Source organism: Stylophora pistillata, chromosome 7, assembly GCF_964205215.1.
Source record: "Stylophora pistillata chromosome 7, jaStyPist1.2, whole genome shotgun sequence".
Lineage (NCBI taxonomy): Eukaryota > Metazoa > Cnidaria > Anthozoa > Scleractinia > Pocilloporidae > Stylophora > Stylophora pistillata.
The window spans coordinates 32,458,245-32,472,740 of NC_142525.1; the positions used below are offsets into that span (position 1 = coordinate 32,458,245).

Here is a 14,496-nt window from a genome sequence, read left to right on the forward strand (position 1 = left end):
TATCTGGTCTTTTACCTTCGTCCCTTAAAAACGCTGTCTTAGCCCCTCTACTCAAGAAACCGAACCTAGATCACGAAGTTCTTAGTAATTTTAGGCCTATCTCGAACCTCAAGGTTATCTCGAAAGCTATTGAGAAGGTTGTAGCAGCGCTTCTTCAAGTCTATCTTGACTCTTACCAACTCACAGAGCCGCTACAGTCAACCTACAAATCATTTCATAGCTGTGAAACCGCCCTTGTACGTGTTCAAAATGATATTTTGCTTGCTATTGACAATCGCCACGTACTGTGTCATGCTCCTGCTACTAGATCTCTCGGCTGCATTTGACACTGTTGACCATGGAATACTGCTCAAAAGATTGAACTCTAAATTCTCGATATGTGGCACTGCACTTGATTGGTTCCGCTCTTATCTTACTAACCGCACACAAGTTGTCTTAAACAATGGGAGGAAGTCGAAAGCTCAAATGTGGAGTACCTCAGTGCTCCGTCCTTGGGCCCATCCTCTACCTACTCTACACTGCTCCACTTGCTGACATTTTACGTTACCATGACATGCGATTTCATTTCTGCCTTCTATCATCTTCCGAACATTTCCCGTATAAGGAAATTACTATCCAATAAGACCACTGAGACTTTATTCCACGCCTTTGTAACCTCCAAGTTGGATCCCTGCAACTCTCTTCTATATGGTGTTCCGAAATATGTTATAAGAAAGCTCCAATCAGTGCAGAACGCCGCGGCTCGACTTATTACAAGCTCCCGTAAATTTGACCGCATAACCCCTATTTTATTCGACCTGCACTGGCTTCCAGTCTCCGAGCGAATTAAATTCAAAATCACTCTGCTCACCCACAAAGCTCTTCACAAGCAGTCTCCTATCCATATTCAAGACCTGATACGTCGTTATTCACCTTCAAGAACGCTCCTGTCATCTTCAACATTACGCCTGTCTCCTGTCAACTTTAACCTCAAGTCTCACGGCTGTAGATCTTTTGCTGTTTCCAGAGGCGGATCCAGGAATTTTTGATTGGGGGGGGGGGGTTTAAACTTTGGCTCAGAAAGGACTGTTAGACTCTTTTGAGGCAAGCTACTTCTCCCCCCTCCCACCAGTCGCGGTTGCACGTTATGATTCCTTGTCCGCTTACCGTTTACTTGGATTCATTAAAAAAATCAGCCAGTTAAAAAGTGATACACGATCCTGTCGATATAAGAATTTCAGTCTCAAAGTTGTAAGCGTCAGGTCTGATGGGGGGGGGGGTTCCGGATCCCCCGGACCCTCCCCCTGGATCCGCCACTGGTTTCGGCTCCTGAACTGTGGAACAAACTACGTGATGCATGACATACGTTCTTGTGACAATTTAAATCTCTTTGAACGTAAAATGAAGACTTATCTTTTTAAAATTTTTTTAATATGTATGAATTCTCTTCTAATCCATGTCTAGCGCCTAGATCCGGTTTTTTGTGAATATTTAAATCTCTGTTAACGTAAACTTAAGACTTACTTTTAAAAATTAATTCAATATGTATATTCTATTTTGTAAAGCGCTTAGATCAGGTCTGGATAAGCGCTATGTAAGTAGTTCTATTATTATTATTATTATTACTTGATGTAGAGGACACAATAGAGAACAAAAAGACCAAAATAATGGTATGTTTACGGTATGTTTAAAAAACATTTATGGAAAATAATGAAAAGAATGGGTTGATGGAGCGGTCTTCTGTTGTGACGTGTCCTTTGTATTCTACACTACCCGGGAGGAGTCAGAGAAAGACAAAGCAAAGACAAAAGCGAAAGCAAAACCAGATTGCTCACGAAGCAAAATTGAACACTTCATTTCTGAGATTTAAAGTGCACAAACGACTTTTTTAGTTAAATAAGCGATAAGGTCTCCCGAATTTACGCGTTAATTATATTTGCCACATGGTGTATCCAACGCCAACACAAAAATCTTTTGATCCAGCTTAGCTTGTATCGTGCGAATTCTTAATAATTAAAGTTCGTGCTACCTAACCAGTTTTGTGTGAATTCGTCGCAAATTTTTAACCCAGTAATTTAAGGGGCCCAGGCAAGTACATTTAGGACCTTATATCTATCTTCATCATTCTTGCAAGCAGTATGAAGCATGTTAAGGGAGAATTTTTCCATACGCTATTTATTCTCACTGATAGAGAACATGCAGAGGTAGTTTTCCAGGACAAAAAAAAAACCTTTGGCTATCTCTTTATGTATCGCAAGCCTGAAAATGCAACCCCCCTCGGAAAATCATTCCTTTGTAGAGTTCTTTTACTTCGTGCGTACACTGATATAACGATTTTCAATGTCAAGCGAGGATCATATCTTCAACTGGCTTTGAGGTTCGTCGTTGATGCGGTGAATCTAAGGCAATCCAGAAGGTTAAGAAAATAACTTGCTGTAAGATAAATAGCAGAACAAGAAGTGATTAATTCATGATTGATTTAATAATGGTGATTAAACTGAGTGGATTGCAATTTGGTCTGAGGTTAAAAACGTTATTGAAAAGTGAATAGGCACTCAACATGTACAGGAGCTCACTCTGCTTAAAAATTTGAACCCAACTGTTGACTCTCTTTCATTGGCTAATTCAAAATAAATAAAGTGTGATCTGATCTGTTCGAGTCTTAGGTCTCTGGAATTTCTTGTTGTGTTATATTATATAATTATTATATTATATTATGTGTGATTGATTTTCAGAAGTGTCTCTCTCTTGCAATGCTAGTCTCTCACTCAGTAATAATTCCTTACGTTCTGTTTTAACGTTCCATTTTAATTTCTACTTTTGTTCAGGAATAATTTCCTATCTCGTTTCCTTTTGTAACTGGCATTTTCATAGACATGGGCGGAAACTTATCATTTACATCTGAAGTGAGAAGAAGTCGTGTGCCAGTGTAAATAAACTCATGATGGGTTTTACCGTTAATCCTGCGTATCTACCAGCTCTATTTACTTCATCGAACCGTAAGAAAGAATCTCCATGTAAAGCAAGGAACGTAGAATAATAATAATGATTTTAGGCCAGTCAAATGTAAAACCCGAAAGTTATATGCTTTGTACCCAGTTACCCAAAGTTTTATTGTAAACCTGCGTAGCAAAATAACTTTTAATATAAATGTTTAGAATCTACTTATGGTAGGCCATCCTCTAAAGTACGAGGGGATCAAAGTCTCATAAACAATGCAACCTAAATACGGCAAAACGATACCTGTTGCTAAAGAATGATGGTGAGATTCAAAGCTAGATATTTCAACTTTAAACATTGACGGGGATGGAACTTCACGGCTCGTTAAGGTTTACCTAATAAAGAAGACGTATTCAAATTCTTGACCTGGCTGAGCTAGCGATTTACCTCCAGGTACACCGAACACTTGTACCGAACAATTTTGCTATTACACCATAGCAGAGATCTCATGCGCATGACCCGTTGAGCACGACCGTGGCGCTTGGCCGCAACAGCGTTCGTGTTCACCAAATTTATGCTGTATTATCAAATCTTACCTGTCATACAATGCAAAGTGAGCAGCAAGTCGGCCTTGATTCACCGATTTGGTCCAAAATAGCTCAGCCTGCAGAGCAGGCGTAATTAGGGCGAGCGAGTGATCAGTATTTTCTTGGCGAAAAATGGTGGCCATCTTTGATTTTAATGGGACCAAAGGGGTGAGTGACGGTCAAAGATAAGGAGAGGGGCTGGGGTGGGGAAATCTTCTCGCCCTTCCTCGCCTCCTACCCACACCGTCCACTCTGACACTAAATCAAATATTACGGTTCGATGAAGTAAATAGAGCTGGTAGATACGCAGGATTAACGGTAAAACCCATCATGAGTTTATTTACACTGGCACACGACTTCTTCTCACTTCAGATGTAAATGATAAGTTTCCGCCCATGTCTATGAAAATGCCAGTTACAAAAGGAAACGAGATAGGAAATTATTCCTGAACAAAAGTAGAAATTAAAATGGAACGTTAAAACAGAACGTAAGGAATTATTACTGAGTGAGAGACTAGCATTGCAAGAGAGAGACACTTATGAAAATCAATCACACATAATATAATATAATATAATAATTATATAATATAACACAACAAGATGGAATAGTGAAAATATTTAAAATGTTTGTGTTTGGCTCAGCTTTCTACTGTTCACTCGTTAGTTATCTACCTATTTTTAGTTCATACACCGTTTGCAAATATGGCGACGATAGCTCCAAAGCAATTGCTAAGGGCTGTTGCTAAGGGCTAAGGGCCGTTGCTAAGGGCTGCCTGCGTCTGTTTTCAAGTACTTCGTGCTAGCTAATACCAGGTTGGATTATGCTTTCTTTTGGTCTAGGCCTACATCTTGCGTTCTCTTATCAGAGATGAGTAATTGGAAGACAGTACCATCAAAGTAAAATAATTCTAGACTTTTAACGGAAGTTACAGTTTGGTAGGTACGTCTTGAATTATGCTTTATTATGAACGTTCGATTGTCTTTTCATTTAATAAAATGCCGCACCATAGCACATGCCTGGTTGTCCCGGACGGAATTTTCTAGCAATGAGAAAACCCTCCCCGAGGCTGCAGATGACGGTTGGATAAGCAAGATTTTCTTGCATGCTTTTGCCCAATTTGGAATCTCTTGTTCGTGAATCTCCCACCAGGTTAGAACATTAATATCAGGATTGACATCAGTAGCCGAAGCAATGTAAGTTGGTAGTTCCCTTTGGAGGCCATCAATGCATGCATCATTGTTCAAGAAAGGAACTTTCCTTAATTGATCACTTAAAATTGCAGCAGTGGGCTGTAACTGATCTCCATTCTTCAAAAATTTAAATGTAAAGTAATCATATGCTGGTTGAATACAGGCCATTGCATAGGCCTCTGACTGTCGCTGAAGAGCAATGTTTCCATTAGCAATATTTCTTATAACAGCACTGCAGTTTGGGAAGTGTAGATTTCTCATCTCTGCCTCCAACTTTCTTACTATCTGATATGCTTGCAAGCATAGAGAGCCATCACCTTCAAGATGATATGTAGACTGAACAAATGGCTTCATGGCATCGACTGTAATTGCCAGCTCGACTTTGAGTAAGGTCAGCTTCTGTTGGTCATTCAATATATCCTGCAGTTTAGGTGCAGTCACTTCTGGTATCTGTCCTCCATTGACAAAGGCTGCTATATCACCAAAGAGGTCATGCACTTGCACCATCTTCTCATACTTGGATCCCCATCTGGTCTCTGAGTAGGACTTAGGGAACTGTCCAGTTGTTACTTTGAAAGCATTTCTTGAGCGGGCACTGTGTGCAAAAAGGCTGACCCATGACTTCATGAATTTATCAAGATTTGGTGTAGCCATTTTTTCACCAACATGATCAAGAGTATGACTGAAACAGCCAATGTCCACCAGGTTTGGGTACAAGATCTTCAGATGCCTTATTGCTACATTATTGACAGATGCACCATCCCTTGCAGCAGCAAGTAGAGAGCTAGGTGGAATGGAAAAGTCTGCAGACAGAGTACTTAGTAGATGGTGCGCTAACTCCTCCCCACTCATAGGTTTTGTAACTAGAAGAATCAATCGCTGGTAAACCGTTCCATTCAGTAACAAATCGCAAAATAATATTCAGGGCCTCGGCAACATGAGTTGTCCCATCAAAAATGATACTCACATCCCTTCCTTTGATTTCTTCTTTTACTTTCTTCCTTTCATCTTTGGCAATAACATCTATAAAGTCTGAAAGATGTCTACTCGAAGTCAGAGAAAATGCTTCCTCTTCTAGTAACTCCCGAAAGCAGTCAACCTTATTTAATGGAACTCCTGCTTTCATAAATGATCTTACAACTTTAACTCTGTAAACTCTGTGTGCACCAGATAAGCTCTCACCCTTCGGATGAAACTGATTATCATACTCCTCTAAAGTCTTTGCAATGTCTCTCTTCCTTGCTTCCTTCTTTTCAAGGCGTTCTTTTCCAGAAGCATGCTTTGACGATTTCACATGATTCTCTAGATCTATTATTGTCTTTTTGAGACCAATTTCTTCGCGACAAGCATTGCAAAACAGTTGACCATTTGACTTCGAAACGGTAAAGTTTTCACCTGGAAACTCTGTAACTCTGGCAGAGGCTGTCACATTTTTTGGGTTAGACTTTGATTTAGGTGGATGAAAGCGTTTGCCATATTTCGGAAGATTGCATTGCACCTTCCTCTTCCTTGCTAGATCTAACGCTGTCGGGGATTTAAGTCTGTTTAGTATTGTGGGCGTAGCTGATGCCTCTCTCCCTCGACTCTCTTCCTCCAGCACAACTTCATCTGCTGATAGTCCGGATGGCTCACCCAAATAGCCACTGGAAGTTGAAGAACTAGCGTAAGTAGTGTCGCGGTCTTCCGCCATTTTAGAAATTGGAATATAAATGAGTCCCAGACTCCCATTCGTCCCACGTGGTCACGTCCGTTTCCTGTGGTGAAGGGCAGTCGAGGCCCTAGTCTATTGTCACGTATATTTCTCCGCAGGAAACCAGGAATCCAAATTTCGAGATTGTACCTAACTCCGATGTATTTATTTATTTTCGATATTTCGACATATTTCCGGGAATTTGTCTTACTATTATGCTGGCATAATGCTTGATGCTGATTCCTCACTATTATGCTCAAAATTATGCCGGCATAATGTGGACAACCCTACAAGCATAGAGAGGCCTGTGGAGAAGGTGCATGTAAATGAACTTAAAGAACTTCTTCGCAGCAAAAATGTGAGCCTCAAAGGATTAACAGTGAAAGCACAACTAGTCGCAACGTAAAGGCTGATAGTTTCTAAAGAAACTGTTTGGGGCTGCTTCGGTGGGGGTAACGAAATAATTTGGATATATCAACAAAGTTGGAATGGTAAATTGGCCACCGTAACGATTACAAAAGCTGACGTTTCGGGCGTTAGCCCTTCGTCGGAGCGAATAGAGGAATTGTGGGTTGTGTGTGCCTTTAAAGGCAGAAAATGGAGCTACGTTATTGGTGGGAACATGGCAACGAGAAAAACACGAATAAATTAGTCGCAAAGTAAGCGAAGACTGATTTAAGATTTTATTCAAGCTTTATACAACAACAGAAAAACCTAACAGATAATTAATGGAATGGTAATGGTAAGCTTATCAAAACAACAGGGATTAAAAGACACACCTCAAGTCTTCTTGGATCTGTTGTTGGAAGGCTTTGATAAGTGATCTTTCCTCCTTCCGCCCCTACTCGATATCCGCTCTTACAGCATAGCGGCACGCAACAGTTATCAAGCCTGTTATACCACTCAGAAGATCACTCGTAGTAGTATTGGGACCAAATTCTAAACATGGAAGAACCCACTTATCAGGTATAAAAGCCGAAATGTTATGAAATGCGTTCTGTAAACAAAACAGTTCTGAATACTAAGCAATCCTGAGAAGACAATCGAACGTTCATAATATTTTATCCATTTCTTTCTCTGGGGGACAGAACTGAAATTTTTCTTCATTCTCCCAGGTTTAAGATTTGTTCAACGTAAGCTTGAATAAAATCTTAAATCAGTCTTTGCTTACTTTGCGACGAGTTGTGCTTTCACTGTTAATCCTTTGAGGCTCACAATTTCGACTCTCTGTTTTACGCCGATGACACTCAATTATATATTACTATCGATCCCGCAAATCAGGCCCCACCTATGACTGCCCTCCAAACCTGCATTGAGGACGTAATGCGATGGAATACCCAAATATACTAACAAGTAATGCTGAAAAGACTGAAGTTATTTTATTCACCTCCCGATTCACCAAGACACCTAACATTGAGAAGCTTTTTTATAACAGTACCGTCATTGAACTAACTGAGAAAGTCTGTGATCTTGGTGTTATTTTAGATAAAAATCTAACACTGACATACCACATTAATGAGACATGCAGGAAAGCAACAAATGCCATCAGATTCGTAGCGCGCATTCGTAAATATCTCACTAATGAAAACCTTAAACTATTAGTCAATACTCTCGTAATATCACGATTGGACTACTGTAACAGTACCCTCTATGGTTTACCGAAACGGGAACTCGAAAAACTCCAGAGAGTTCAAAACACTGCAGCACGTCTTATTACCGGATCTAAACAATATGATCACATCAAACCTGCTCTTCAAAAACTACACTGGCTGCCAGTTGAATCACGTATAATGTTTAAAGTTATTCTTATTACTTTTAAGATTCTTCATGGACTTTCTCCGGTCTATTTGTCGTCCCTGTTACAAGAATATCACCCACCACGTACTCTACGTTCATCTTCCAAATCACTTCTTACTGTCCCCACTATAAATTCTGTGACAAACGGTGAACGTGCGTTCTCCTTCTGTGCACCTAAATTATGGAATACTCTTCCTGATTCTCTTAAATCTGCAGCTTCTCTTTCGTCTTTAAGTCTGCCTTAAAACATTCCTATTCCGGAAATTTTATTCTTAGTATTGTGAAACACTACTTTGGTTTTTATCCCATTTAACTTTATTTTTGTTAGTGTAGGTACTACTGACTGTTAGTATCATTGTTATATTTTATTTTTATCATGCTATATCAGCGCATTGAGATTCTTAAATGCGCTCATAAGAAAACTTTAGTATTATAAATATCCAGTGAAGAAAAGAAATCAGGAATTTCTGGAGGAATAGGTATGGTTCTAATACGGGTTATTTTATCTTCGAAAAAGGTGACAAATATATTAGCAAGATCTTCAGCCGATGAGCTGGTTTAATAACTTCTCTCTACTTTCTTGTGGAGGAGACGGTCGATTAAACGAAATAGGGCTTTACTGTCATTACCAGCCTCCGAGATAAGATTAGAATAGTAGTCCATTTTTGACTTAAAAAATGGTGTTCTGAATAACAGTGCATTGATTAGCGTAAGGTCGATAGTCTGATAATAACAATATTTAACAATAACAATAACAATAACACGTATGATGCACGATCCTTCGCAGTAGATAGCGCTATTTATGCAATAGCGAAAATCAGACCTGAAAAAAATCAGGCCCGTACGGGATTCGAACCACTCTGCGATACTAGTGCAGCGCTCTATCAATTGAGCTAACAAGCCAACTGGGAGCAGGCCGTTAAGTTGATTCGTAATAAACAAGTGCTGATAAATCAGATACAATGAATATATGAAGTTGATATATTTGAACTGCGAAGGATCGTGCATCATACGTATTTAATACCGCAGTTCAAATATATAAACTTCATATATTCATTGTATCAATAACAATAACAATAACAACAACAACAACAACAACAATAACAATAACAATAACAATAACAATAACAATAACAATGACAATGACAATGACAATGACAATGACAATGACAATGACAATGACAATGACAATGACAATGACATTGACTAACAATGACAATAACAATAACAATAACAATAACAGTTGTTATTTGTATGCGCCTTTTCTATAAAATATTCAAAAGCGCATTCAAGTGTGAAAGCGCGCATTAAAGAGAGATATTCAGAGATATTCAAAAGCGCATTCAAGCGTGATTCAAGTTTGGAGCGTCGCCAGCGCCTTTCAAGCTTGCGACAGGTTGATTTCTGTTCTCTGATTTCATCACTGTACTAGGGAGCATTAGGTCGCAAAGTGATGATCCTTGTGCGCAGAGGTGCGTGCTTGTCTAAGATTGAGAGTAAAACCGAGTCATACTGGTCGGAGAATTCGGTATAATTCCTGGGATGGCGAGTTGTATAAGGCGGAGGAAAGAATATCGCGCCAAAGGTTGTCTGAATCAATGGTACGCAGTTTACGTGACGTGATGGTGAGCTTAGCTTTAGGTGGTCTCTTGATAGCCAAGGTGCAATGAACAGCGAAGTGATCACAGATAACCGGGTCGTTCACTGATAGATTTAAGACAGTCTCTTCGCCGGATCTTGTGATAATGAGGTCAAGGACGTTGTTGTTTTTGTGCGTCGGGATGTGGACATTACAGACTTTCAGATTAAAACAGCTTAAAAGGTCAAGAAACTTGTTGACGGTGTTGTCAGATGGATCATTGACATGGAAATTGAAGTCACCAGCTAGAAGAAGGCGACCGGAAGAAGACGCTAGCCTTTCCAGCAGTGAAGAAAAATCATCCAAAAAAGCAGCATGTGTAAGACCGTTCTTGATAGAAGTTGGAGGGCGGTAAATAACGATAATGCGTATGATGGATCCGGAAGAGTGAAGCAGTAGTTCTTTAAATTCAAAAGATTCTAACGGATCAGATTTGATTTGCTCTATTTTTAGATTTTTTCAGTAGAGTAGGCCTACACCTCCACCATTTCCAGTAGGTCTTGGTGTATGAACAAAAAGCGTGTCTGGTGGGACTGATATCACGAATGGTGTAGTCGGGGCAGTCATCCGGTTTAAGCCAGGTTTCTGTTAAAGCAAGAATGTCGATGTTTTTGTCCACTACAAAGTCTTTGATTTGTAGCGTTTTGTTGCTGAGGGATCTTGTGTTTAGAAGGCAGAAGTTTAGCGGATTTGCAAATGAAGAGTTCAACCGGTGTCGCTTGGTCGGCATGAAGTTATTTAAATTAGGTTCAACAATAGTTTCACACTTGAAGGTTTACGAACATTCCATACAGGACTAATTTTGTGGAAACCACACAATTGCTTCATGGCCTTTCCTGCTCGAGTGCGGCGTGTTCTGAGAATCCCTTGAATTTCCAGGAACTGATAAAGGTCAGGTCGAAGTTTAGATTTCACTCTCAGATCCATCAATTGCTGTCGTGAATAATTAAAGGAACTGAAGCCTAAAATTGGTATATTGTTTGCTTTCATTGCTAGTTAGCTTTAGAGGAGTAAGATAAAGTGTCGATATTTATTTTCGTTCACTTCTTGTTTTTTGCAAGAAAATTCGATTTGAAGTTGCCTTTTTCCCGCTTTTGGGGCTGTACGACCGTCGGCTCAAAATAGGTCAGCAGCGGTCGTTTATGACGTTAGTGGTGGGGAACCAACTTAAGAAAAACAACTGTTGCTATTTCATTTTCGTAGTTAATCCCCATTACAGGTCACGCAACTTCGATAACTCCATAACCAAACCAAATTTCTGTAGAAAGAGTACGGGTTTATCATCTTTCTTTCCCACCAGTGACGTAAGAGCGAGCTAAAATGATCGCTGACATCGCTTTTCTGAGCCGCCGTACTACGAGGGCAAAATACCACTTTAAACTATTTTTCCGAGGCGAAGTTGGGCCCAAAGACTGAAAAAACCCTCGCACATTGCTATTTGAACTATAAGCTGCAATTTAAAAATGGTTCATTCTTAGGGTTCAGTTCCCCTTTAAGTTTCTGAAGTTTAATGGATGAGGCAGTAATATGCAAATCTCTGTTCGAAGAAGAAGCAAGTCGATGAAGCGAAGAATTTTCGAGATCGGGACCAGGATTTTAAGTAAGAACCTTTGTTCTGTTTCTGCTCGTCAGTTTTTTTCGGGTAACACTACGTAACTGATACAGAAAATCTAAAATCAGATCCGTACCATCAGAAAGAATGATAAGATTTTTTCTCATAATGGCCTTTGTCATCCTCAAAATCACGTCAACGGAAGCCATCAGAAAGTTTTAATTACTTCACATTTGGCCTGGAAAGAATGGTATGCCAAGCAATAAATAAATATTTTGAAAGCTCTCTAACCTTGACATTTGTCATTGTGTGCACACGGACACAATTTTCGTCTTCGATCTCGTTACTTTGAAAAAAGTATTCCAGTGGTTCTATGCAGGGGAAAAGTGCATTATTTGAATAAAAAGAAACCACGCAACATTTTTGCAAATAGCCCGTTTAGTTGTAAAATATCATCGTATGCCTACAGCATCAAAACTTTTGTTTTAAGAAAAACATCCTCTTTCTGAATTTGTTGTGGCGTGGAAAAACCACTATACTATAAGCCATTTATATGTGGCCTCATCACAGATTTGCTTCCGATGCATCCATCATTGTTTTTTTTACCCTCAGTGATAGTTACAATTACTATAAGAATTAAAATTTCGTCAGATAATTCGACAACATGTAAACAATATCCTCTTTTCTGCGGGTAAATAGACTCGGTTACATGCCCGTGGACATTACCAGTTCCGAGAGGAGCTTAATGATAAGAAGAATCGTACAAATCATGTACGATCCTCGCAGTAGATAGCGCTATTTAAGCAATAGCGAAAATCAGACCTGAAAAAAATCAGGCCTGTACGGGATTAGAACCACTGACCTCTGCGATACTAGTGCAGCGCTCTACCAATTGAGCTAACAAGCCAACTGGTCTGATTTTCGCTATTGCTTGAATAGCGCTATCTACTGCGAGGATCGTACATCATATGTATCCAATACCGCAGTTCAAATTATATGAACTTCATATATTTCATTGTATCTCAAGAAGAATCGTGTTCAAAAAGTATATATTAAGTGAATATTCGGGCCAAATGGAGGCAGTCATTCGGGGAGTAGTAGTAGACATCTATATTTATACAGGATAGCCCTTCAGTGTAATAAACACTGGTATCAACGGGGGTCCTGTTACCCACCCATCCCACCCCAGGGGAGGACATCCATCACACAGTAATTTCGTGCGTGGAAAGTTAACGTCTCCTGCCCCTAACCCTGCAGGAGACGGGACCTCCATTTATTCGTCCCCATCCGAGAAGAATAGAATATCTAATAATTTCTTGATTTTATAGAAAGGTAGCATATTCTTCTCAATTATTTTAAGACCCTGCATGGTGGTCCAGCCGGGGAAAATCACAGAATTTTCCTCAGTTTTGACCGCACCGAAAGCTTGAGGGCAGATGTCACACAATTTTTTGCCACCCTCTTTTAAGCTTACAACCGGAAAGCCTATAAATCACCCGCCTTCGTCTCGTGATTTATAAGCTTTCATCGTGTTCATCCATTATCCCGCCTGGTTTTCAGTTTTACGTTAAACTGAGATCCCGAAGAATTTGTTCTATTGCTTGTAGTGTTCGACAAAACATATCAAACTGTTTCCCCACTGCGATGGACATTTGTTTTTGTCGGTTCCAGCCTGGCGCGGCCGCTAACCCAGATGCCCTCCTGAGCAAATTTTCAAAATGGCGGACAAGCTAAAGAGAGAGATAAGAGAACCAAAGCGATTCGGCAACGAATACTCAGCATACACCCCTGTTAAAAAGGTCATTTCACAAAGAAAAGATACAAAATTGTATGATATTGAAGTCACGGAGGTTGACAAACCCAACAAGAGACTGAAAATTCACTACATTGGGTACAGTACACGCTTCGATGAGTGGAGATCCTTCGGGGTTCTGTCCTCGTGTACCGGTTCACAAGAGCCAATACAAAAGACCAAACAATACACAATAGCTGACCGATAACTCCTAAACAAAGAAAGAACAATGGTAATTCCCTTGTGAACCGGTACACCAGGACAGAACCCCATTCGGGGACGGTGAAGCATCTGAATATTTTCCTTCGAAATTGTATAGATTAGTAGGCTGCAACAAAAATTTATTGGACGACTTTTAGGGTAAAAACAACAATCTAACCTGAAAAAAATGTCTTTATTCCGACTCTTTCGGAAAATAACTTTACAAATCTTACTTGTTTATCTCGTAAGTAAACGATGGTGAAGCGCTTTCCGAGCTACCCGATTCTTCTCCCACTGCTTTCACGCTTATAAAACAAAAAACGAGCAAAAGGAGGAAGGTGTGGCTGTTTTGACTAGCCATTTGACGAGATTCAATCTGTTCCTTGTTCGACAATTTACATATCAAAACAAAGGAAATTTGTTCCTCTCTTTGATTTTGGCGGTACATTTTCAATTTGCGCTTGCGTAAGAGAGAAATCGCCCAAGACTCCTTGCTCGGTCTTGTTTTGACCACGAACGCCTTCTTAAATTTGACGGACCCGCTCGGGAAAAGGTGAAAATGACGAGGGAAAAACTTTACTTTGTAGTACGAAAATATACAAAATGGAAAGCCATGATATTATAGTTCAATATTTCGGTGGTACATTGTTAACTTTTTATACAGAGAGTCGGCAAGATGATATAACATCCAAAAATCGCACTCGATTTGAGTGGGCCGATGAAGTGGGCGTGGTCACGAAATTCAGTAAGAGACTATTTGAACCCCGTGAGTTTGATATGAGGCCTCTCATAGATTTCTTTGTCATTTGTTTTTTGTCGTTGATGTTGTTGCATAGGCAATCGAGCAGATTTATCTTTTTCTTTGGGTGATGTCAAAAAACCGAATTAAAAGAAAAAGAAAAAAAAAGAGAAAAAAAAGAGGATTATTCCGTTTTAGTTCTCTTACACGAAAGTTGAGGTTGAAATCCCAGTATCCTTATCAATACCAAAAATAACTCCCTAATTATTTTCTTTGTATGCATATAACCCTTAGGGTTTCAATTCTTCGTTTTCGCTGTTAGAGTAACATCGGATGAATGGAGAGACTTTTCAATTAACAACCGCAATAAAATTTAGGATTTTATCGACG

The 14,496-nt window shown here is 39.7% G+C and overlaps 1 protein-coding gene and 1 pseudogene across 1 annotated transcript; one reads left to right on the top strand and one right to left on the bottom strand.

Annotated features, from left to right (window-relative positions):
* Positions 1-7,714: 7,714 nt before the first annotated feature.
* Positions 7,715-8,428, top strand: LOC148727481 (uncharacterized). Its single transcript, XM_088726488.1, has one exon. The coding sequence runs from the start codon at positions 7,715-7,717 to the stop codon at positions 8,426-8,428; it is 714 nt and encodes a 237-aa protein (XP_088582614.1).
* Positions 8,429-8,741: 313 nt separating this feature from the next.
* On the bottom strand, positions 8,742-10,749 carry LOC148727482 (uncharacterized; annotated as a pseudogene).
* Positions 10,750-14,496: the final 3,747 nt, after the last annotated feature.

Bases quoted from the DNA above. Each gene is read 5' to 3' on its own strand.
- LOC148727481 (XM_088726488.1), top strand. From the start codon at position 7,715: ATGGAATACCCAAATATACTAACAAGTAATGCTGAAAAGACTGAAGTT.